Raw genomic sequence first — 22,730 nt, forward strand, 5'->3', positions numbered from 1 at the left:
CAAAAGAAACACTGTTTAAGTTTGTTTTTTTTGGTGGAAGTTTTGCTGAAGTGCTCCTTAAAACTGTTTAGATGCAAACCTGCCTCTGGTTGTTTGTGACAATTAATGTTGGTATTAAGAGTTTAACAATGAACAGTTTATTGTCAAAAGTAAAGTGCAACCTAAATTGTTTATCAATTCTTTTTATTGCAAACCCTGTAAAAACAAATATATATATATGTAGATATTAAAGTAATATATATATATATTACTTTTATCTTGTAGTTGACAACATTGAGTGCTTAAATGTCTGGATTTTTAGGTGTTATTTAATCAATTTATTAACTGCAGTCATTAACTCTGGAGCAAACTAAAAAAAATAAAAAACACAAAATGGTTATAACAGGAAAATTTGATCGATTCTTATGTGAACTGGACAGAAAATGTTTATACCTGTAAACACGTTTGGTTTCAGAATGAGAAGAGAAAAGGACATAAAATGTCAATTTAATTCATTTAAAAGCTACAGGTCAGAAAGTAGGCTCATCATAATTAGTTGTGCAACAGGTTAATTAGCTGTTTATTTTATTAATTTGTTTTAGTCGCACATGAAGCATAAAACGCGCTACCATTTGATTAATTCAGAATAACTTCGTCGCGGGGAATCAGATTGTTCATCTTGTAGTTTTCCGATAAAATTTGGACTGACATGAAAGTGTACGTGCAGTCTGCTTTCTGTCGTGTGTGCATGTAATTTCCTAATAAAAGCCGTTATAAACGACAGTCCTCTGTTTGGCTCCTCTCCCTCCTCCAGAGAGGTGGAGGCTGTTTGGTTGGAAGTACCGTAGTTTATGTATGCTAATAGGGGAGTTGGGGGTTGTAGCTAGATATTTACGTTCAGTGGGAGCCGCCCTTCATTCACCCACATGGTTACCAACTGGTCGCCTTCGCGCCACTTTCTTAACCCCGCAATCATTTTTAAGAAGCCTCTATGGGCTGGAAATTGGCTCACCACCGGCTCGGATGTCACTTTATGCTTAGTTTGTTGTTCGCCGTTACAAAAGTTTTCGGGATAGTTGCGTATTTATTTGTCTTTTTTGTCGCTGTGAGACTACACGGCAGCCCAAGCAAGTGAGCGAAGATGGTGGATTTCGGCTGGTGAGTGTCTGCCGAGCGCATGTTTATCGGCAAGGAAGTCGGGGTTTGGGCTTTTGTTTTATTCTCCGTTTCGGTGAATGCAGTGTCTTGTGGTGCGTCTTACATTTGGTTTTATGCGTCTTATGCTGGTGGCGATATCTAAACAGCAACACTTAAATGATATGTTGGCGATAAACAGTGTAACGTGAGGCGCATGGCAGTCCCCTCAGCTCCACCATTGAGGGAATGAGGGAGATTTGAAAAGCTGTATGGAGCTTTCTCCGCTGCGCTTCAGCAAGTAGTTCAGCAATATTTGGCCCCCCGATCGCTGCCGAGTGTGTTTAAACATGATGTTATGGTATATGTAAAGTTAGTTTGTAAATCTGGCCAATTTGATGCTCAGTGTTGAGTGCAGTGGTGTGTGAGTTAAAGTGCCCCCCAGAACAAAGCAGCAGCACATGGGGCAGCTGTAGGCCGCGCGCTTTAGCTCAGCTAGCTTAGCCGCACAAACTTTAGAGTAGATTGAGACATAAACCCAAACATTACGTTATAAGTGCGGAGTTGGTATATATAGAAAATGAAAGGGCGCTCAATCCAATGGGACACATGTGCTCTGGTTTTATTTTTAAACGTGCGCTAGCTAGTTGTTGGCTAAAAGCTAATCAGTGTCGAACTCAATTTCTGTTTTATTGATTTGACAAGCAGACGCTAGAATTAGCCATTTGTTTTCACCGATGTGCCAAAACACTACATAATTTTCAACAGTGCATATAGCAACTGTAGTGACATGGTTTACCATGTTTTCATCAAACCAGCTAGCAGTAGCTAGGCTACCTGCTCGACCAGCAGGGCACGGCTGCTGTTTGCTGCTAGCATCTGCTGCTCCCACACGGGTGGTTAACCATGATTTCTAGGACGTCCGAAACCGCGACCCGGAGTTCTCCCTTTACTTAAATAGCACTCAGCTTTATATTTTACTTAGTTTCACTTCATTTGAGTTTGGCTCGATTGGTTTAAAGCCATTTATGCTAAAGCTTGGCGCACTTCGGGCGCCATGTTAAAAGAGATGGGGGAGGGGTAAACAACAGTCTTTCGTGCGCAGGCGCTGCAGTGTTGCAGCGAACGCGGGCCGCAGGTTGTACTGCTCATTCATGTTTTCAATGACCTCGTGCAACAGATACACGCTCGGTTAATTGTCGATCAGCCAGCGACGGTGATGGTTGTAATGGTGGGAAAGGACGCCAATTCTACGTTTCAGATTACATCTGAAGAAATATGTAACACGTGCGCGCACCAGCCTGCATGGATAACTTGTTGCGTTGCCAGAAAGTGTTTTTACTGTATTAATGGGCTACTTTTTCTCTTTTTTTTTTTTTTTAAAGATCCACCACGTGACGGGGGACCACAACACTGGAAACAAGATGGAAACATCATGGAGCATTGTGACCATATTCCCCCGAGGGCAGGGATGTCTGTGTATTACCAAAGTGCTTACAGTGCAGGTAGTACTATGTAATACCTACTGCAGTGGAGGCACTTACAGCAATACCCTGACACTGACTTGCAGATGCTTTGATGTAACATGTCGTTTGAAGTACTGTCTTTGTGCTAAGGTGCATCTAGTGCAGATAGTGAAATAGACTAGCACCTACTGCCCTAAGTGCTCCTTCTGGCATAAGGGGCTGTGATATGCACCACCAGACCATTCTTACTTTCTAATTGGGCTCAAACATCTCGCAGTTCTCTGCTAGTTTTGCATAGTTGCACTACAAGAATAGATGAGTTGTGCAAATCTATGCAAAACTGATGGTGGCCTGCTTGCTCTCCAACTGTTTAGGTTTTGGGGGTGTCACATCAAACACAACCTGATTGCACCACAAATACTGCATTTTAAAAACCAGGAGCATTTGCCAGTTCTCATCAAGTGACCTCAGTTACAGCAGTACTAAAGTGCTTATAGTGCAGGTAGTGTTTTTACCATATCTACTGCAATGTAAGCACTTGAAGTACTTCTAACTGTAATTTTTCAGGAGCCCGACATGCTTAACCGAGAACAAATCTGTTAATCGTCGCCTGGTCAGTTTTGCTGGTTTGCATTCAGCTTTAACAGGTGTTCGCTGTGCAAATCCATGCAAAACTGACTTGGTTGATGAGTTGCGTTGGACCAACTGCTTTTTCACCATGTGATGGGTGCCACATGCATTGGTGTTTGGAGATGTCCTGTCCTGTGCAGGTGGGGATTAGTAGCAATGCTGTATTCCTGGGGGTATTGCACTTGTCCCGGCCTGTAAAGGAGCGGGAGATGAAGCTGACCACGGTCCCTCACCTTCATGGCTGCAAGGAAACTGCTGCACTCAATTGTGTCTCTTTGACGCGAGAGATGACATTTCTCATTTTGTGCATTTTCTGCTTGATGTAAGATTTCTTGAACTATATTAAAAACTATATATATTTAATGCTCTATCGTTGTGTGATTTGTTGAGCCATTCTCGATTAATGGAATCGAGGTTTCACATGAAGTAAAAGTAATTATTTTTATTTTTTTTGGGGGGTTCTTTAAAAGTAAGAAACAAGACAAGTTGTGCGGTTCATTTAAATATTGAACAATACCACATTTATCTTTTGTATTTCATCATTTGAAATTAACAATGTTAAGGATTTTATTATGTGGCAGGCTGTAGAGGAAAAGTAACGGAATATTTTACAGAAAAATATTTTCCTGCCGAATCTTAAAAGCATCTGAAAGATGGGCTGGAAGTTTTTGCTTGCAGGTTGAAATATGGCACACCAAAATGTAAATTAATGGAAGGGGGAGTTAATATAAAATAAATTATTTTATATCTATTTTACATTATATTTAGCCTATAACTGACACATGAGAGCCTGTTTAGATCTATACAAGTTAAATCCAGTAAAATGACAGTGGCAGGTTGAACCTCTTCAACACTAAGACATTTAGAATTTGTTAGTTGCCGTTGCGGCTGAAAACCTAAATTGGTCACATTTAATGATCATTTTCCGTTCTGAAGTAATTGTGGCCAGCATGATATTACACGCATCATAAAGTGGAGGCCTGCCCGCTGGGTGGCGCTACCCGCTGCTCTCCTGCAGAGGATGCAGCCGTGGACTGCAGGTAACATCACGGTACCGCCTCTGCTGCTGGTCCAGCAAACTTGGGACAACATGCAGCTTTCAAACAGACTAGTCGCACAGATTTGTGTCTGCAAACTTCGTATCGGCCTCAGGATTTAAAGGCTTGTCCGGAAGGAAACACAAACTACACGATTGACGCCTGTTTCAGAAACCTGAAATGTGGACTCACCTGATACCTGCTGGAGTTTAGATCGAGGAGGAATTTCTAACTTCGATACAGGCTTCATTTTCCTGGGATTACTAACCTGGGATTGTATTTAAAAATGTGCGTGCCGTGGACGTGCTGCGTTTTCCTCCTCGCATGTTGCTGCGCTTCAGGATTCGGCGGCACAAACAAATGCGACGAAGTGCGCAAAGTTTTCCAACTCCGGCAAATCGGACCAAATCACTTATTGCCTTTAAGTCCCAGACACGGTAGGTAGAACAGTCTGCACAAATCTGCACAAAAGCAGACATATATTCGTGTTGTCCCTTCCATGTTCAAATTGTCATATCCTCTAATATAAACAGCAACCATGGTTTTGGAGAACTTCAACAAAAATCCCCCAGGATGGCTCATTAACTGCTCTTAGCGTTGAAACTGTCATTTCCCAGCCCTTTTAAGTACTAGTTATAAAACCTTCCTTTTAAACACACCACAGGGTTGTGTGTAGGTATAATAACTATGGTACAGACTGTGGGGCAAGGGAAAATGACATTTTGAGGGAATCGGGGAAATAACTTTTTTGTTTGGGTGCACAGTAAATATTGAGTACGAAATTGTTTTCATGTTTGTTTTTGCTGAGCAGCCTGTCTAAGATTCATTGATTTAGCTGCAGTGCGTGAGTTGGTGCGAGTCATGCCTTTTTAACCCCATGACACTTGGAATTACAGTTGCTGGGATTACTTGTTTGGTCGAGACGAAAAAGAAACTCTCCTCCCTCTTTTGGGTGTTTACAGCAGATAAGTGGCTTGCAGGGATAAACAGGAATTATTTTGTGTAAAGTTCGGCAAACTAGGCCTCACTTAACTTTTCTAAGCGCCACACATGGTAATTCTGTGTAAGATCTTGTGGGGAATTATGGGTGTGGACGTTTCATAGGGGCTGTCAGTGACCGAGTGTCTTGCTGTTGCTTCTCCTGTTGGGGGAAAGTAAAGCTTAATGGTGTTGACTGCCATCCTGCCACAAACTGCAGCCTATAAACTTTGTCACCCTGTTTCCCTTCTGCTGTGGGGAAACCGATTTCATTGACAGAAAACCCTCAAATACCTCCTAAACCTCTAAATGACCCTTATAACACCATCACTCCTCCTGCAGTTTAATTGAGCCTGTGTGGCTGGCTGTGTTGATTCAAGTTGTTTCATAACTGCAAACTAAGAATTCTTTGAGATAAACTGCGGGCAGGTGGGGGCTCGGGTAGTTAAGACAATAAACTTGCTCTTCTCTAAAACTACTCCACTAATGATCTTTCTTGCAACTCAAACCGCCAAAAAGGTTTATCACATCCAAATGCATTAGATGTTGCAAAATGTTTATCATTTCCGTGATGGATTCAGATTAATCTGCTTCATCAGATGTGTAATGAGAGGTGTAGTTGATGCTTGAGTGCGATCCCAGCTGTTATCTAGGATTGAGTCTAGGTTTTTGAATTGTAGAAATTCCAGGAGTCAGAGAGAGATGTTTCCATGCTTGATGCAGATGGTGTGATTAAAACGTGGCCAACAGCCTTCTGTTTGGGTCAAAACGCAGCAAGACAGGGATGTATCAGCTCAACCAGAAGTGCTCCTGTCAGCAGTGTGGGAAATGGAAATAGGTCTGGGATGAATTTAGGTTTAAAAAAAGTAAGACCTGGGGCGCTTTCATGTTGTCTTATCTGGAAGACTTTGAATTCCATCACGTGTGCCATCGCCTGCTCTGCTCTCTGCTCACTCTTGAGCCTTCAGGGAGTTGATAGCGTCTCTAGAAGCAGACTGCTCACTCTGCCTGGGCATGTCTGAGTGGCTTCTGCAGAGTTTTAGGTCCGCTTTAAGATGCTTTGATTGCCCATATGCGTGCAGACTGCTTACATTTGTTCGTAGGGGACAATTCAAGACATCATCTGATTCGAGCGATAACTCCTTGGCTCAGATGTTCTTTTAGAATGTTCTTAGACAAACATACAGGTACTGTTTGTTCTTTTACATGATGCTTGATGAAGTTCTCACAGAAACATGGCTTTGAAAAAATTCATATAACAGAATTACTGTCAATTTCATGATCATTTTGGTTACTTACATGCCATGTATATGTGTTATTTCTTTATGTTGTGGTTGTCCCCTGCTTCTCCTTGTGCCTCTATGTGGCAATAAACTGTAGATTATCCCAACTTTAAGGTCCAGACTGAGACATCACTTGAGGTATTTGTCGCTATGGCTTCCAGAGAATAAAGTCCCTTGGTTTAAGTGCTTCTCTGACTTCTATTCTTGGTTCACCAGCAGGTTGATCTTAATGACTTGGAACGCCTCAACAATTATTAGACTGATCGAGACACAGTTTGTTTCAGACGTTCATGTTCCTCACAGTATTAACTGTAATCACATTTCAGCTAATGGGATTATCTGATTTATTTGTCCAAAATCTTTACAAGTTAGCAGTATTATTTAGCCTCATATTTAGCCTCATAACTGTCAGTTTAGGGTGGCAAATCTACCAGATTTGTTTGCCTTGTAAAGGTGTAAAGCAGGTGTGTTTAGCTCAAAGACGGCATGCCTTTCATGCCAAGATTATGTCTTTCATGTTTTGGCATTAGATGAAAGTGTTTGTTGAGGAAATCTACCTGTTTTGGGTGTACAGGTACAAAAGTAAGAGCAAAATGGATTTTATCCAGAAGCAAATACAATTTGTTTAGCCTTCTACCACTGCGTATTTTCTTTATTTATCTGCTTGAACCTATGCAAAAAAAGCATAATTTTGAAAGTTAGTCACCCACCTACTTAGTTTAGTCTGATTTTATTCTTGCTCGCAGCTGGTTAAGTCTTACGATCCCATCATTTCATCTACGATTTTCAGGTTCAGATCTTCAGGTGTGCACGTCCAAGAACCTGACGTGCTGCACCAAAAAGATGGAGGAAAAGTACCAGGTGGCAGCCCGGAGAGACATCCAGAACCTACTGCAGATGTACAGTTCCCCCCTAAAGTTTCTCATATCACGCAACGTGGCTGCTTTTCAAGGTAATTGCTTTGCTTCCCTTCTGTAAGTTTACAAGCACGCACTGAGTGCAAATGTTTATCCTGTTGATGTATCGTGTATGTGCAGATGTCTGTGCGTAATTCTAAAAACTTGAGTATACTTCAAGGAGTTGGAGCTTGTGTGGGTGTTTTTGAAACGGTGGATGAGTCGGGGTGTGTGTTTGTGTGAAGCTCTACTTCAGAGCAAACATAGCTGCATCTGTCCTCCCTCTAGATCTCCCACTACCATCTGATCTTCAGATTAGATAAAATGGGATTAAATGGGTCTTTTACTAATAGCTTCTCTTCCTGGGCAAAGTGTCCCGCTACACCGCAGCCTCGAATGTATGCAACTCTCGTGTTCAGAGAGCTAGAACACAGTTACTCCATTATTGACACTTCTTTAGACGGGCTGAAGTGGACATCCATGCCGTGTTATGTACCATTCCTCGCCATTCTTTCACTCAGCAATGACTTGCAGGTTGCGACTTGCCTCTGTCTGTGTGCTCTGCCTGTCCAGTGTGGGGTGTTTCTCTCACTCGAGCTGATAGCCGTAATATGATGACTGAAATGGGTGGGCAACAAATACAGAACTTATGACTTCAACATACGACCTCAGACGTATCATTAAGCCAATTCACTTTAACGATGCCTCTCAGTTTAAAGGCAGGCTGTTATCCTCCCCTGAAACTCGAATGATTTATAGGAGAGTCTTGCATGATCACAGTGTTTCAGCTGCGGTGAGCAGGGGTATTGCCCTGTTTTTGTCTTCAGATGCTTCATCTGTTTGTTTGTGCTTTGAACTTGTAATGAAATGCTTACTGTCGCTTCATTTTTGAAGTTTATGAAGCATGGCACATCTAAAATGCTGTTAAAACTAAGTTAAAAACACTTCTTTCATCATAAAAGTCAACTTCTTGACCCAGCCTATAGTACCTATCCCCAAATCAGCTCATAAAATGTAAATCTTTTAACACCACAATATCTAATTTGAATAAACTCTATATCTTTATTTTCTGCAAAACTACTCAGAGATTAGTTCAATTTCCTTTTTTGTGGAATGTTCTGATAGTTTCATTCACATTGTGTGATCTAAGTAGCAAGAAGATGAATCTGAGATGGAAGTAAAAACAAACCGGTGGAATAATCTGCTTAATATTGAAGTCTGATCTCACTGACATATATGTCTTAAGCTTTGTGTATTTCCAGGACAATGGGAAATGGGTGCAGTGATTTATGTGCAAGAAGAAAATGAAATACAATATGTATGGCAAAAACAGACACAGCCTGAACCCTCTTAAACAAGATTTGATCCCACACTGCTTCAGTAATGTTGAGCTCTGGGGAGGACTCAATAAAACCTGCTGCCACTGATTTTTGGTCCAGCTCTTGAGTCATTTGGTAAATCTTTAGCTTTTTCTCCTTGTTTCCCCTCCTTAAAGCTGCAGTCTGCAACTCTTTTTCAAGCATAATGCCTGGAACTGTCCGGGGATTCTGAAAGTAGTACATTAAATACCCCAATACAAAAAAAAAAGAGTTCTCTAGGTCCCCTATATGTCCCACTAGGTCCCTCCAAAGCCAGCAGGTTTGTTTACAAAATTGCAGACCGGACCGGTAAAAGGTAACCAATCAGGTTTACGAGCTGGGCTCTGTTGCCTGTCAATCACCGATTGTGCACGCGCGATACAAGGTAGGCTCGTCCCCACGCTTATTTATCTAGACTATTGAACTTCATTACGGGCTAGTCTACTTACTGTGTCTTCCATGATCGCAAATGACAGGTGAGTTGATGAATGAGGAGTCGTGTAGGCGCATCTGGCGTGCACGTCTACGTGCACGAGTTCTCATGTGTTTTGAAGGGGCGGGACAGGAAGTTGAATAACTTTTTATTTTTGGTTAAAAAATAAGCATTTCTTGCATTTTGCGACTACGGAGGTCACCCTTTTCAACTTCAAGCGTTCTGATAGATCATGTAAACTCTTAAAATGCCAAAAAGTAGGACTTTACGTATGACAACAACAAATCCTGCAGACTGCAGCTTTAAGAATGGCATCTTGACAGCCAACCTTCCACAGAGACCATTTGTGATGAGGCTTCAGTGAACAGTAGATGGATCAGCTGAAGGACCAGACTCATCTCTCAGGTCCTGCTTCGGGGCTTTATCAGATTCTTTCCCATCACACACAGATACTGTTCATCTGCTGTAGACATTTTTTTCAGGCTTGACACTTTTTATTTTATCCTCCACTTGTTCAGTTTTCCTTTTCTTTTTTAAACGGCACACTGCCCACTATGCTGAGACACGTCCTGTTGTCAGCAAATAGCTCTTTGGGGATCACATTGTTGCAGCAAAAATACCATTCTATGTCTGGTGTTATTTTTGGCATTTTTCATTGTTGCAACTTAAAGCAATACTATGTAATAATTCTACCTTAAAATAACAGTTTGAAAAAAATTGTGTGGCTAGAATGAGTTTTAATATTACGATTGGCCTGTCTCCTATGTCCTTCGGGGGTCTGAGTTGGAATAACTGCGCTATGTAACTTTGCTGGACCGGCCCGGGAGCTGAGCGGAAGTACTTCGACTTGCTTTCTGGCACACCTACCACAAAAACAAATAGACCCCTCTCACGCTCCCAGGTATAAGGCTAAGCTAGCGCAACATAGTCAGTACGATCATCATGGCAGAGGCACCAAAGAAACAGAAGAAGACGTTGACTGATGAAACAAGGAAGAGAAAGAGATTTACGACAGTGTCTTAACCGTACATTACCTCCAAGCCTGTAGGGGGAGCTCCATAATGGGCTTTTTGAGAAGTTACATAGTATTACTTTAAAAGAATGGAACAAATGATGTGTCTTTAATCAGACTGCTTGTAACCTAAGTACCTAATGATACATTTTTGAATTTGGTTCTTTGCTAGGAACACCACTGGTTCATCCCTTGAGTTGGGTGCCTTTTTGCATTCCTTAATGTTTCATATGCTAGTGTTAAGTGGCTGAATGAACAAAATAACCCATTACTCTGAAAATGGTCATGTACAAGGACTGGACTGCAAATGAGTGAAAAAGCAGCCAATGTCCAAAGGAAAAAATGGAAAGACAGCTTCAGAAACCCGGAGAAGTGTTGCTAAAGACCACTTTAAAAGATTACAAGAAAGTCTGGCTCCCTGGAAGTTAGAGACTTTTGCACAGAGCTGTAGAATATCGCAACTTTGGACTCCTATTTATATTTCTGAAGTTGTGTTTTCTTTCGGCCTATTACAGGTCTTGTAACAGTTGAGGTGGTGAGGTTTTTCATCAAACATGGCAGTAAGTCAAGCAAGGCTGCGGGAGCTGGTAGCTGTTTGAAAATACACACTGAATGAGTGGCACACACGTGGTTTCGTCCATGGAATAGGAGCCAGTGCTCTCTCTTGCCAAACCAAACAGACTTCCCTGTTAACATCAGCTCCCATCAGTCAACAAACACGGCGGCCATTTCCAACATACATCCTGCGTGATACAAGCGGCAACAGACCTTTAGTTATTTACAGCTGCAGCATCACAGCTCTGAATATTCCATTCATGGTTGCTTAGCTGGTTTCATTTGTTAAATTCTGGACCAAACTAGGACTACAATAAACAAATATTTGCATTATTTATCAATTTGATTACAATTTTCTTCATTTCTATCTTTGCCGAAATAGGAGCTGATGTAAAGGTACGGTGATAATTGCTGTTGGTGCGTTTGTTTGTCTTGATTTTTCTAAGCTCCAACCCTCTTTGTGGCCCTCCATCCCCTCCATTCCTTACACGTTTGTTTGCTTGTGTGATGCAAACAAAATGGAGACCCACCAAAAGCATTTCACCACAACACTAGAAGAGGTCTCAAACTCTGTAGAAGACTTTTAAATAAGTTATACTTTCAGCTGCATGACAAACTTCGCCTCTCTTTGATTTGACTGGCTGCATTAAGCATAGAAGTTGCTAACCATATATGAAAAATATTTACACAATGATTAAATCAAATTGCACAAACCAGACTTTTCCTCTCCAGCTGATGAACACTATCTTGCTATGGGATGGAATCTGTGCTGATAAAAGGTGATACTTGATTCAGACCGTTTGGCTCGCAGCAACAAATGTCTGCATCTTTCTCACACACACACGCATGCATGCACACTCCCTCAATGCCACCCACGTGGCATTGTTCTGTTTGGCAGTAGATGCTTTAAGATTCTTTGTCACGTGCAGAAGACTCACTGTGGCACAATAGGTATGGGAAGCACGGAGGGACAGAAATGTCTGGCAAGTTCTTAGATCTCCATAGAGTGGAAAAAGAAACCTTTTTTTTGTTGGTCATGTGCAGACAAAAGAATCACAAGTTGAGCATTTAATCTGTTGTTCATATCTAGGGAGTGTTCAGTGATGCAGAATTGATTAGGGAATGGTTTCTTATTCATCTTGCGCCAATGCTGGTTTTATTTGAAGTGTTTTGAGATTTTTATAGAAGAGAAAAAGGGTTATGAAATTTACAGATAGGGAAACCCCCCCCCACAAAACAACAATTTTTCACCCTAAACACTTGAAATATTATTGCTCCACTTCACTGTTCACAAGGCTTTTCTGGTGTACAAGCGTAAAATAGAGGGGGAAGGTTTATTCTTTACGGGGAGGATGGGGGGTATTGTATAAGTACAATAGAAGGTTTTGTAATGATTGTCAGCCTACACTGTAATATATATATATATATATATATATATATATATATATATATATATATATATATATATATGTAAGAGAACAACAGAAAACAAGTAGAGTGTATCATGTGTTGCAGTCACAGACAGGAAGAAGGATGAGTTAAAAGGGGGTCGGCTAATGTGGCCATTTGTCTTGTGCAAAGCCTTCAATTAGGCCCCTTTTATATGATGCAGCTGAGGGGAGAAGGGGATGAAGAAATTAGAGGAATGTAGCTGCATAACAGTCTGAAACTCTCAGGAGACCATGAGAAATAAAACAAATCCATAAAATGCTATTTAAATGTTTTTTCCTGGGAGACTCGCCGCTCAGGTTTATGTGCTTGTAAGGGGCCCCAGTTAACATCTTCAAGGGCGTCTTTTATTTAAGATAAACGCTCAATACTTTAACAAAGTGAGCACCTCAGATTGTGAAAGCAAAGGCTGTTGAGTAGCGCTTCAAAGTGCAGCTCATCTCACAGCAAAGGTTAATTCCATTTTTCTCTTTCCTTCGGAGAAATGTACAACATCAATATCTCATCCTTAAATGAATCTGACTGCCGTCTCTTAGGTCATTTCATGGCCAATAGATAACAGAGCAACTGGAATTGAAAAAAATAGAAAGAATAAAGACTAAGATGATCTCTTATCGTCAGCAGAGTGTCTTTGAGCTCTTCAGCATATCACTTTTTTCCCTGCAGGTCCTGGTCTGTCAGTAAACCTCTCAGGACTGCATGTTTTCATTCAGCGGCCGTGAGGTTCCTGCACTTTGTCCACGCAACGCACAAATATGCAGCCTGCTGAGCAGGGCTTCAGGGGAGATTTTTTTAAAATAACGTTCAGGTTTGTCCCACATCCATGGCAACCAACCTGTGCGATCCCAGCTCCCCACCGGGCGGAAGTCACATAAAAGTCAAACAGAGCACACGATGAATCAGCTGTTGAGATGCTTGAGAAAACGTATGAGGACTGCTGTTGAAATTATAGCACAACTGTGTGAGAACACGAGATCAAAGGAACGCCGTCCACTGGGAGAAGCGTTGATCTGAAGAACTGTTTTCTGGGTAGAGCATTGCAAGGCACTTACTGCAGGGAGGATACTTGAATGTTTGTAAATAAAATAATCACAAATGTTTAATAACTCCCTGCTGCAATGGCAGATTCAGAACAAAAAACATCCAGAAGGGATAAAACAAATGTACTTACAGTGTCAATATAAAGTTATTCCAGCTCAAAACCTCCTTCATTCCGATGTAAAGCACACTAATTAACACACAAATCTCGTTTATTAATCCATACTCGAATGGGGAAACTATGCTCTGGGCCTGTGCTTATGTCTGCTGTTATTGCCTGGAGTCTTCCTGAAATGTCATCGGTAAACCAGCAGAGACTGCCCAGCTCTTTAGGGTTTTGCATTTGTATGTCCAAGGATTTATCACTTGAGATAATATGGGATGATTGGTGTCTTTAAGAGGATTTGAGTCAGATTAGCTAAGATAATGATCTGGCTCCATGCATGCACTAACATTGGAGTAGTTTTGACCACATCTAAGACCTCATTCATAGCAGCACATGGGTATCAGTCTACATCAATCTCACCCCACGCAGAGTGAAGGATTTGGGGTATTTAACCAATGTTGATGGACTATGCCATCCCATAGCGCTCGGAGAAGTTGAGTGCCAATTGGTGGAAATTTATCTTGGGGGGGTGGCAACAACATTCGATTTTTATCACAAAGAGGGCAAAGCACCGAAACGATAAAGAAGAAGAAGCCTGAGCAGTAGTTGCACTGGACATTCTTCATTGTTTTATTTCAACACTTATTTCTACTCTACTACAAAGCAGATGTTTTTACACTGTAACTTCTGTCTTTTCTACAGCAGAGCAAAGCTAAAGGACCAGCAAAGATTTGTGACGCACACAGAGCAGTTGCATATCCATATCATGTCCAAGTGATGTCTCTTCAAAAACTGGAAATGTAACTAATATTTGAAAGAAAGCAAGTGTATTATTTTTAAAACACATTTTGCATGATTGTGCTTTACATTAGCAGTAAAAAGTCAGAATTGTGGGCAAAGCTGAAATGTAAAAATGGACAGGGGTCAGTATCCCATAATTCAGCTCGAAGCCTCCACTAGTTCGACACAACCACTTGACGAACAAGTTGAGACGTGTTGTTATAAGTTTAATGCTCCTTCTCCTGTTTCTTGAACGTCTGTGGCATGAAGCTGCTGCTACCATTAACACTCTGTGGCTTGTGGTCTTCCTTCCAGTCAGTGTGTCATTTAGGTTTTGGGTCTGGCAAGAAAAAACAAAGTTGAAGTCATCGAGAAACACAGGAATCCAACAGACGGAGGCAGTCAGCATTTCCTTTTTTATTGGCATTGCTTCTAATTGCGAGCTTCTGTTTTTTCAGGAGCTCAAGTGGTGCAGATTAATGCAAGATTAAACTACTGGAATCGCTAAAGTGGAAAGCTAGTCTGTTGTTTTTCAGGATTTGCGATTTACCCCAGTTAATGCTAATTGTGCTTCTGTTTACCGACATTTAAAGGATCCACTGCCCATCTTCTACTCACTGAATTGAGAAAGGAACATAATGTGGGTGGCCCCACAGCTTGAGCGAGAGGGGAACACAGTCAATTGTCAGTTTAGTGCACAGCAAGGGGGGTGCAAAGTCTTTTTGATTGCTGCTGATGAGTCATATAATGTACATTTTTAAATGATTTTCTTTGGCAGAGTTTGTCAAGTTTAGTCACCACTCAGTTGGCTCACGCCCCTGTAAACCACAACATCATGGGTTTAAACCCCATGGAAAAACTATTTATAATGTGGTTGAAGAAGCAGACAAAATTGAATAATGTAACAGCCAGGGAGTTCAACTTAACTTTGTCCTTGTATTATGCTGGCTTCTAAGTAGATCCAGTGCTGTTACAACATCGAGATGAAATCATTTTTAGACTATGAAAAAGCTCTGACAATTTGGTTTTGTGAAGTGTGTAACTGCAATGTAACTCTGATAAAATATGTCATGTTTGACAAAAATATGAAGAGATGATATGAGATTCGATGCTTTCTTATTACAATGAAGTCCATCAATTGGCCACAATATTGATGGGGAAGTGAATGACCGGGATGGCTTTGTCACAAAGCAATATTCTGTAGGGAAACCTCAGGTCCTTCTATTCACTTTGATGGTCTTTTGATATAGACCATGCAACAAAACATTGCAGCAGAATAAGCTTTCCCTTTGGTGGCAAGAAGACTCCTCAGCAGCATCGGCAACAGAAGGGGACAAGATGTAAACCCTATCTCCAAAATACCCAGATCCCACTTTGAATGATCATCTAACTGGAGTGTGTCACAGATGCCAATCCGTTACCTTGAGGATCCGAGCTATTCTCTGTGAGGCTCCTAGTGCACCTTCACCATAAGATTTTTAACATTTCTTCATGATTTACGACCCACAAGTTCTAAAAGTAAATCAATAGAACCCAATTTGATTAATTAGGTAAATGCTGACAAACCAGAGGTATGCTGGGATTTCCTTTACAAAATAGATGTTTTTATTTGAATGTTAAGCATTATGTTCAGACAAACAAACACTGCATTCCAACAAAGAACCTCATCCATCTCTGAAACATGGCGGTGGTAGTATCATGGCTTGGGCTTCTTTTGCTGCATCTCAGCTAGAACAACCTGCCATCACTGATGGAAAAATGAAATCTGATTTATACCTCTGAATTATGAAGGAAAATGCCAGGACACCTGTCCATAAACTGAATCTCAAAAGAGTGAGTCATGCAGCAAGATGACAACCCAAAATAGACAAGTTGTTCTACCAAAGGATGCAAGTTAATGCTTTGAAAAGTCCTGACTTTATTCTTTTGAGGTTAGCAGGTAATGTGAGGAAACCCACCAAACCTGACACGCAGTTCCTTGAAATGTTTGGATAAAGTTGTTGCTACACAAATTGGATCACACCAGACAGCTACTTAAAGCAAAGATTCACATACATTTGCCGCTCATAGTTATGTCATCTTGCATTACTTTCCTTTTTACAGATAAACTGTAGTTGAATTGGGTTCTTATGGTTTACTTTTAGAACTAGTTGGATAAGCTAATGTTTTAGGTCATATTCATGCAGAAATGCAGAAAGTTTGATGGGGTTCACATACTTATAGACACCACTAAATGTCCTGTGTCATTATCTTATGGGCTGAACCTCCTTGACATGTCTGCAGACAGTCTTGTAGACAGGTCTGCGTCTCACACCAGGGTGTTGTCAATCCTGTGGCTTTTGTGTTTATTCAGAAAGCCTCTTGTTTTTTTCAACTAAGTTCTATCAAGCGTCCAAGCCCAACATTAATTGCGTTTGTTTGGACCTTAAGACAGATCCTGCTTTCTTTCTTTGTCCTCAGAGACTTTGTTAAAAAACAACTTGTCTTTATTATTAAAGGGTCATTTAAGGCTGAAATTCATAGTAGTGACTATATCCTTGTTTTAAACATTTATTTAGCCATTTTGTCGATGACAGTAACCATTTAAGACTACATTCCTAATTTGAGTAAGTAAATAAGAAATATCTATCCATTGCACTTTGTTTTTTGAAAAAGAGTATTTTGCTGTGGACTCATGAGCCCAAACTGTTGTATTGCTTTGTCATCGAAAGGGTTCTGTGTTAAATGTGCATAATGAAAGTTCTGTGATTACCACGACGCTCTTTAAAGAATATGGTGTTACAAAGTATCATAAAAACAGTGCCAAAGATATTCTACCTGACTCACTATCCCTTTGCAGTCCACATTTCTCCAAGAATCGCAGGTTCAAAACAGTCATTTCTGGCTATATGTTGTGCTCATACCAGCCCTGGGCAGCTCTGAATCACTGGCTTTCAGCAGTACAGTGTTAGCTTCCAGTAAAATTTCTATGTTTGTCACAAATTGGCCGCTCGCCTCAGTCAGGGAAAAAAAAAGCAGCTTTTTATAGGACTCTGCATTTTAGGATCCTTTGTCTTGGAAATGAACTTCCCTCATGTTACTCTCATTAAACAGCAGGCTGGCTTTTTGGTGTATCATATAAAAAGTGTCATGAAAGAAAACTTAATGCTACAGTAATGATAAAAAAGATACTGATTTTACACAGTGAAAGGGGGTTGGTGCACAGCAACTTTTTGTTGCTCTTTAAAGCTTTCTCTTTTTCTTTTTGTTGTGTCAACATTTTTTGAAAGGATGGCAAAGTCTCCCTGTCAGTTAGCTTTTTGTTGAGATATTTTAGTCTGGTGGTGGCAAGTGGTGGAAAGTATATTAGATGAATTGCCCTGAAATGTTGTACATGCATTCATATTTCCCTCTGAATTACTTCTAATGACCTGACTGCTGAGTTGTAACTTATCCTGTAAAATACATTTCAATACCTTCTAGATGAATTGGCGGCCAGTTGTTTAGATGTTTTTGGCTCGTGGATCAGTCACGATGTTAATGTACTGATGTTTCATTTAGTGCTTACCACAAGGTTTACATTTGTGGTGATCAGTGTTGTATAGTAACGAAGTGAAAATACTTCACTACTGTACTTAAGTATATTTTGGAATACTTTGTACTTTCCTCGAGTTTAAAATTTTTTGACAACTTTCACTTTTACTTCACTATATTTCCGAACTTAATTGCATACTTTCACTCCAATACATTTTCATTGTTCGGTTTAGTTACTCGTTACAAAAAAGAGAGAGAGAGAGAGAGAGAGAGAGAGAAAAAAACACAACAGTGTTTTGACCCCATGCATGTTATGTCTGCCCAAAGATGTGGAAATTCTATCTTACAGAAACTCCCCTTTTTTAGGTTTTAAGGTAGTTTTACAAAAAAGGTCTTCCTCTATACTGGTTCCATATGAGGGCTGAAATGTCTCTCCCTTAGCCCCTGGTGCCTGCAGTTTAAAATGAGGTGACAGAGGAAGGAACCCCCCAAAAAATCCTGTAGCCAGTTCAACGAGTCTCATTCCTGGTTAAATAAGGGTAATTTATAATAACAATAAGGAAGAAATTCATTAGCGCTACTGTCAATACAGTAGAGTGAATAAATGCTGTATTATTTCTAAGCAGCTTGTATCATACCATTTTATGTCAGCGTTATTGCAATTGCAATTGCAGCATGTTTTTCATAAAAATCAGCACTTTTTGCAGTCAGTGTATGTATACTTCTGCTGTTTGTATATTCAATTTAACTGTGACTATGGTGATGGTTTAAGTTGTGACCGACATGCACTGGACTTATTTAGTCCTTGCCACTATCGAGTCAAAAATATGTTGGAAGCATAAAATGACTGATTTGACTGAAGTATTCTTTAATCGAATGTGGGGAAACTCGAATGTGACGTCATTCGAACGTCTGCACCTGACTGCCGAAGCCAACGGAACGCAGCCTTTTTTTTCTTGGTTACCCTTCATTTAACACAAATATTTGCAAATAAACATTACATATAAACTACGTTTGATAAATCAATCAATTTCAAATGAATCCAGTACCATGTGGATGCATGACGAACAAGCAAACAAGATGGAACGCAGCTGAAATCACGATCAGCGCAAATCCGTTACGTCACAGGCGAACGCGGCCGCGAGAACTCATGTGAAGTGATTTAATCCACAATAAAATTTCTTTAATAAACTTTAAAATATTTATAATATGCGTACTGGCGTTATTTTACCTGCCTTTTCTGTTTTATTTATGTTTAAGTTGTGTAGAGTGCGTATTCACCAATTTAATATTTTCTGCCGATGCTGTCACCGTGAGTGTGATGGGTATGGCGGCATTGATATACCCCCTAATATAAATATGAAGTTTTCAGAGAGTGCCTGGCGAGCACTCTGCCACGCTTCCTCGAGGAGCGAGGACCTCCACGTGACATGCGCTCCTCAGACAGGTTGGGTAGTGCTAAGGTGGTGATATTTGATCCACCTCTGTCATCATTGGAGAAACCCCTCCTCGAAGTAGCGGGGTGACTGTTGACCACTGTCTTGCCACGGTTTATTGTTGAGCGAGGGAATACCCTACGTGACATGTGCTCCCCACTAGGGTTTCAGAGCTCTGTCACCATACCTTCTCTTCGGTAGACCGTGGTTTGGGGGAAGGCGGAGGTCAGCAGCAGCTGCACAAAATATTCTTAAAAACAAAATGCCACATCTGGCGCCCTTGCGGCATTGACGCCATCTGCTCTGCAATGCATCGATCACCCGCAAGCAACAGTCACTTAAAGGTAGGGTAGGAGATCTTGGATGTTGAGTCCAGCGAAGCTGCATTTTAAAAATACACAGGTAAAAAGTCCCAACCCTTTTCTTCACTTTTCCCCCGAAGGCACGCCTCTAGAGTACATGAACGCGCACGAGCACGAAGGTGCACAAGCGCTGTTCTGACAGCAAGCATCGATCAATGCCTTATTTAGTATTTAGTATTTAGTTTATGCTAACTATACGTTTAATAATGCTAGGTGCTAGCCAAGCTGGCTCTAGTTTAGCTTCCTGCCAAGCTTCTGGACGTACATGGAGCAGGGTACACCAGAGAGTCTCTATTATCTGTAAAAGGGCTGTGGGTACACGCACAGGGGGAAGGAGGGGGAGGGAGGAGCAGATTGCAGTTTGATAGATGGCATCAGTATCCAATCATTGTGAACGGTCCGTTCACAATGATTGGATACTGTTTTTCCTAGATTGTACGTTCTAGAGGCCACTAAAACTTTTCATATTTGTGTCAAAACTTTTAATTAATTGGTTGCAATGGGGGTGTGAAGAGCATTTCAAGCAACATGTAAAAAAATGTTCCAGAAAAAGATCCCCTACCCCGCCTTTAATTAATAACACCAGTTAATTAATAACATCCTTTGGAAACACTTCATGACACAATGTCATTTCAGCCATTTAAAAGCTCATTCAACGCCAAAGGCTCCTCCGTGTTTACATCAACAACGGCCCAGCTTCACGAACATCACCCCCGTGGAGCTAAGCAGCAGCCATTATTACACTTGTTTGAAAAATTATAGTATTTCCGTTACGAAGTCACAAAGTCCTCATATATGAAGGAGGTGGGTGGATGCAGAACACATCTGTCAGCCAACTGCCTTTGTGTTAAGTCAGACACTGACACAAAATTCGTGTAGAACATATAAACACTTTTCTTTGACACCTTTTTTTCACTTCATACTTGGATTTAAACAACAACATCAGCTGGTTAGAGTCACGAAACAATCATGGTAGTAAGCTCTAAAACGTTTAAATAATGCGACTGGACTCACCGCATGGACGCCATTTTGTCGGTTGCCCTGGTTACGTGTAAACAAACACGTTCCAACGAAACGTCGTCACTTTCCGGTTGGCTTTAGAAAATGACTCCCCTTGGTTAGGATAAGTAACAAGCGCGGTTAAGGCTCCATAAAAAAAAGTGGAATAAATCGAAACATGGACGCCATGTTTTCCCTTGCATGCGGCTACACGAAAATGTTTTTCACTGTAAACGATACTTTTTCTTATCGTTTCGCTGTCGCGGCCACAGGAGCCGGCGTTCCCACTACCCCAAAACAATAGTTTTTGAGAACGGGTTCCAGAGTGGGAAAGTTTGAAAACGGCCTCGTTTCGTTTCCATTGTTACAGCTAAAACGTTTTTGCGTCAGTCAAACGTTGACGCTGTGAGCCAATTTTAACACTTCTCTATTGTCTCACAGCGTGGCGTGACACAGTGGCGTGTGTACTGCATCGTTTCATCGTTTCCATCCGTTTTCGTCTGGACCTGAGTCTTTACAGCAGCGCGTTGCCGTGTGGTCGCAAGAATTTTCGTACCCGTTTTAAAAAAAAACTTGTTTCGTTTTCGTGTAGATACATTATGTAGAGAAGCAAAGTGTCTCCAAAGCGATGCTTGTTTATATAGATCCAGTCATAATAACTATGATTTGTGTGGATTAATGCGAGGACAGAAAGGTGAGCTTGAGCAGCCTGCTACAACACTTTTGTACCCTTTTCTTTCATTTTAAATGACTAACCTTGATAATAAAGCAATATTTTACGTAGTATTATACTTATATGATATATGGTGATGAGTGAAGTGTCTCTGAAGACAAATAGATGAGCTGCTATGAAATGTGGTGCCCAAATTCTTGCTCCGATCAGAATGAAATGAAAAAGCCAATGCACCCATTACTCTGGTTTATGGCTTAATATAAGCCTCAGCTGTACTTTGTCCAGTAGCAAAACATTAGTTCCTTTTGTCAAACATTAAAAAGCTATGAATGTATCTAAAACAGGTTCCAGTTGTGACTCACCTTTCAGAGTTTGTAAGTGTCTGTGATGAATATTTGCAATAATATACACACTGCTGGTTGGATTTATTTTTTAAATTTTTTTAAAGATTTCTTTTGCAAATCCTCACAACTGACCTTCAAATCTATTCCAACCTGTTCTCTGCTCCTTTCATTTAGCAGACTCTTTGTCCTCAAGGTCTACAACCATCCCCTTTTTGCTGTCAGTCCTACGAGAGGAGTGTTAGTGCGTGTGTGCATACATGTGGGTGTGTATGCATGTTGGCCATTGCGAGGGCCTCTCTCCTCGATTCCCACAGAATCTGAGCTCGGCTTTGTGGTTCCAGGCTGGACAGTTGATCCAGGGGAGGACAGAGGGGGGAAAAAGAATGCACAGAAGAAGAAGAAGAATGACCGACCGAAGGAGAGAAAGTTGGGAGGATGCCAGGTTCTATTGAAAGTCTTTGCGCAGTGTTTGAAGTCAGAGGATGAGGATTTGGAGGAAAGCAGGATTATTTGGAGTCAATACCCTTCAACAGTCGAGGCGTTGGGCCACGGCAGAGACACAATGTCAGACTAGCTGTGGCTCTGTCCTCTATTGGGGCTCCTGTGTCAGACATACGAGTTTGCAAGGCACTTTTCTAATCCTGTTACCTTCCTTTTAATGTCCAGAAATTGATGGACAATTCAGAGAATGCATTTGTGTACTTTCTGACAGAGCCTGATGAGGGAAAAGACAATGATAAAATGAAACCACTCTCATATCCGACGGTTTCATATGGAGCGACATGCAGATGAGTCCAAAGGCCTGGAAACCGAAAAAATGCGAGTCTGGGTCTGTGGAGGGTAACTAATTCTGACTATCAGAATCTGTAATGCTCAATAATGAACACATTCTTGTTTGTTTAATCCGTTCACTAGTGTGAAAATTTCCCTTCTGGTGAATGGGATGGTTGTTCAAAGCCAAAAAAATGCATGAAATATAATTAAATAAATGCTAGTCTGACTTTTCTTTTCTTGTCTTTCCTTTCCCTTTTCTTTTCTTTCTTTTCATTTCCTTTCCATTTCTAAAGCAATTTTTCTGTATCTTTTGTAAGATAGCTAAAAGTGTCGGAAACTGTGACTGAAAATCTGTCCGTCCTCTTGGAGTTGCCTGAAGCATTTCCAGATTGTTGTTGATTTTATAACTGCAGCATCTAAATAATTACCCTAACTTAAAGTAAAAATTAGCTCAGTAACGTAAAGATGATCTCCCACGGATAGAGTTGGCAACAA

The 22,730-nt window shown here is 40.9% G+C and overlaps 1 protein-coding gene across 1 annotated transcript in view; it reads left to right on the plus strand.

The window, feature by feature from the left end:
* Positions 1-4,277: 4,277 nt before the first annotated feature.
* gpc5a (glypican 5a) overlaps positions 4,278-22,730 on the plus strand; it is a 157,135-nt gene continuing 138,682 nt past the window's right edge. Inside the window, exons 1-2 of the mRNA XM_075450743.1 lie at positions 4,278-4,683; positions 7,298-7,459. Coding sequence (XP_075306858.1) covers positions 4,533-4,683; positions 7,298-7,459 — 313 coding nt within the window. The 5' untranslated portion in view covers positions 4,278-4,532. The remainder of the gene's footprint in view (positions 4,684-7,297; positions 7,460-22,730) is intronic.

The sequence above is a fragment of the Odontesthes bonariensis genome, chromosome 1 (assembly GCF_027942865.1).
Source record: "Odontesthes bonariensis isolate fOdoBon6 chromosome 1, fOdoBon6.hap1, whole genome shotgun sequence".
Taxonomy (NCBI): Eukaryota; Metazoa; Chordata; class Actinopteri; order Atheriniformes; family Atherinopsidae; genus Odontesthes; species Odontesthes bonariensis.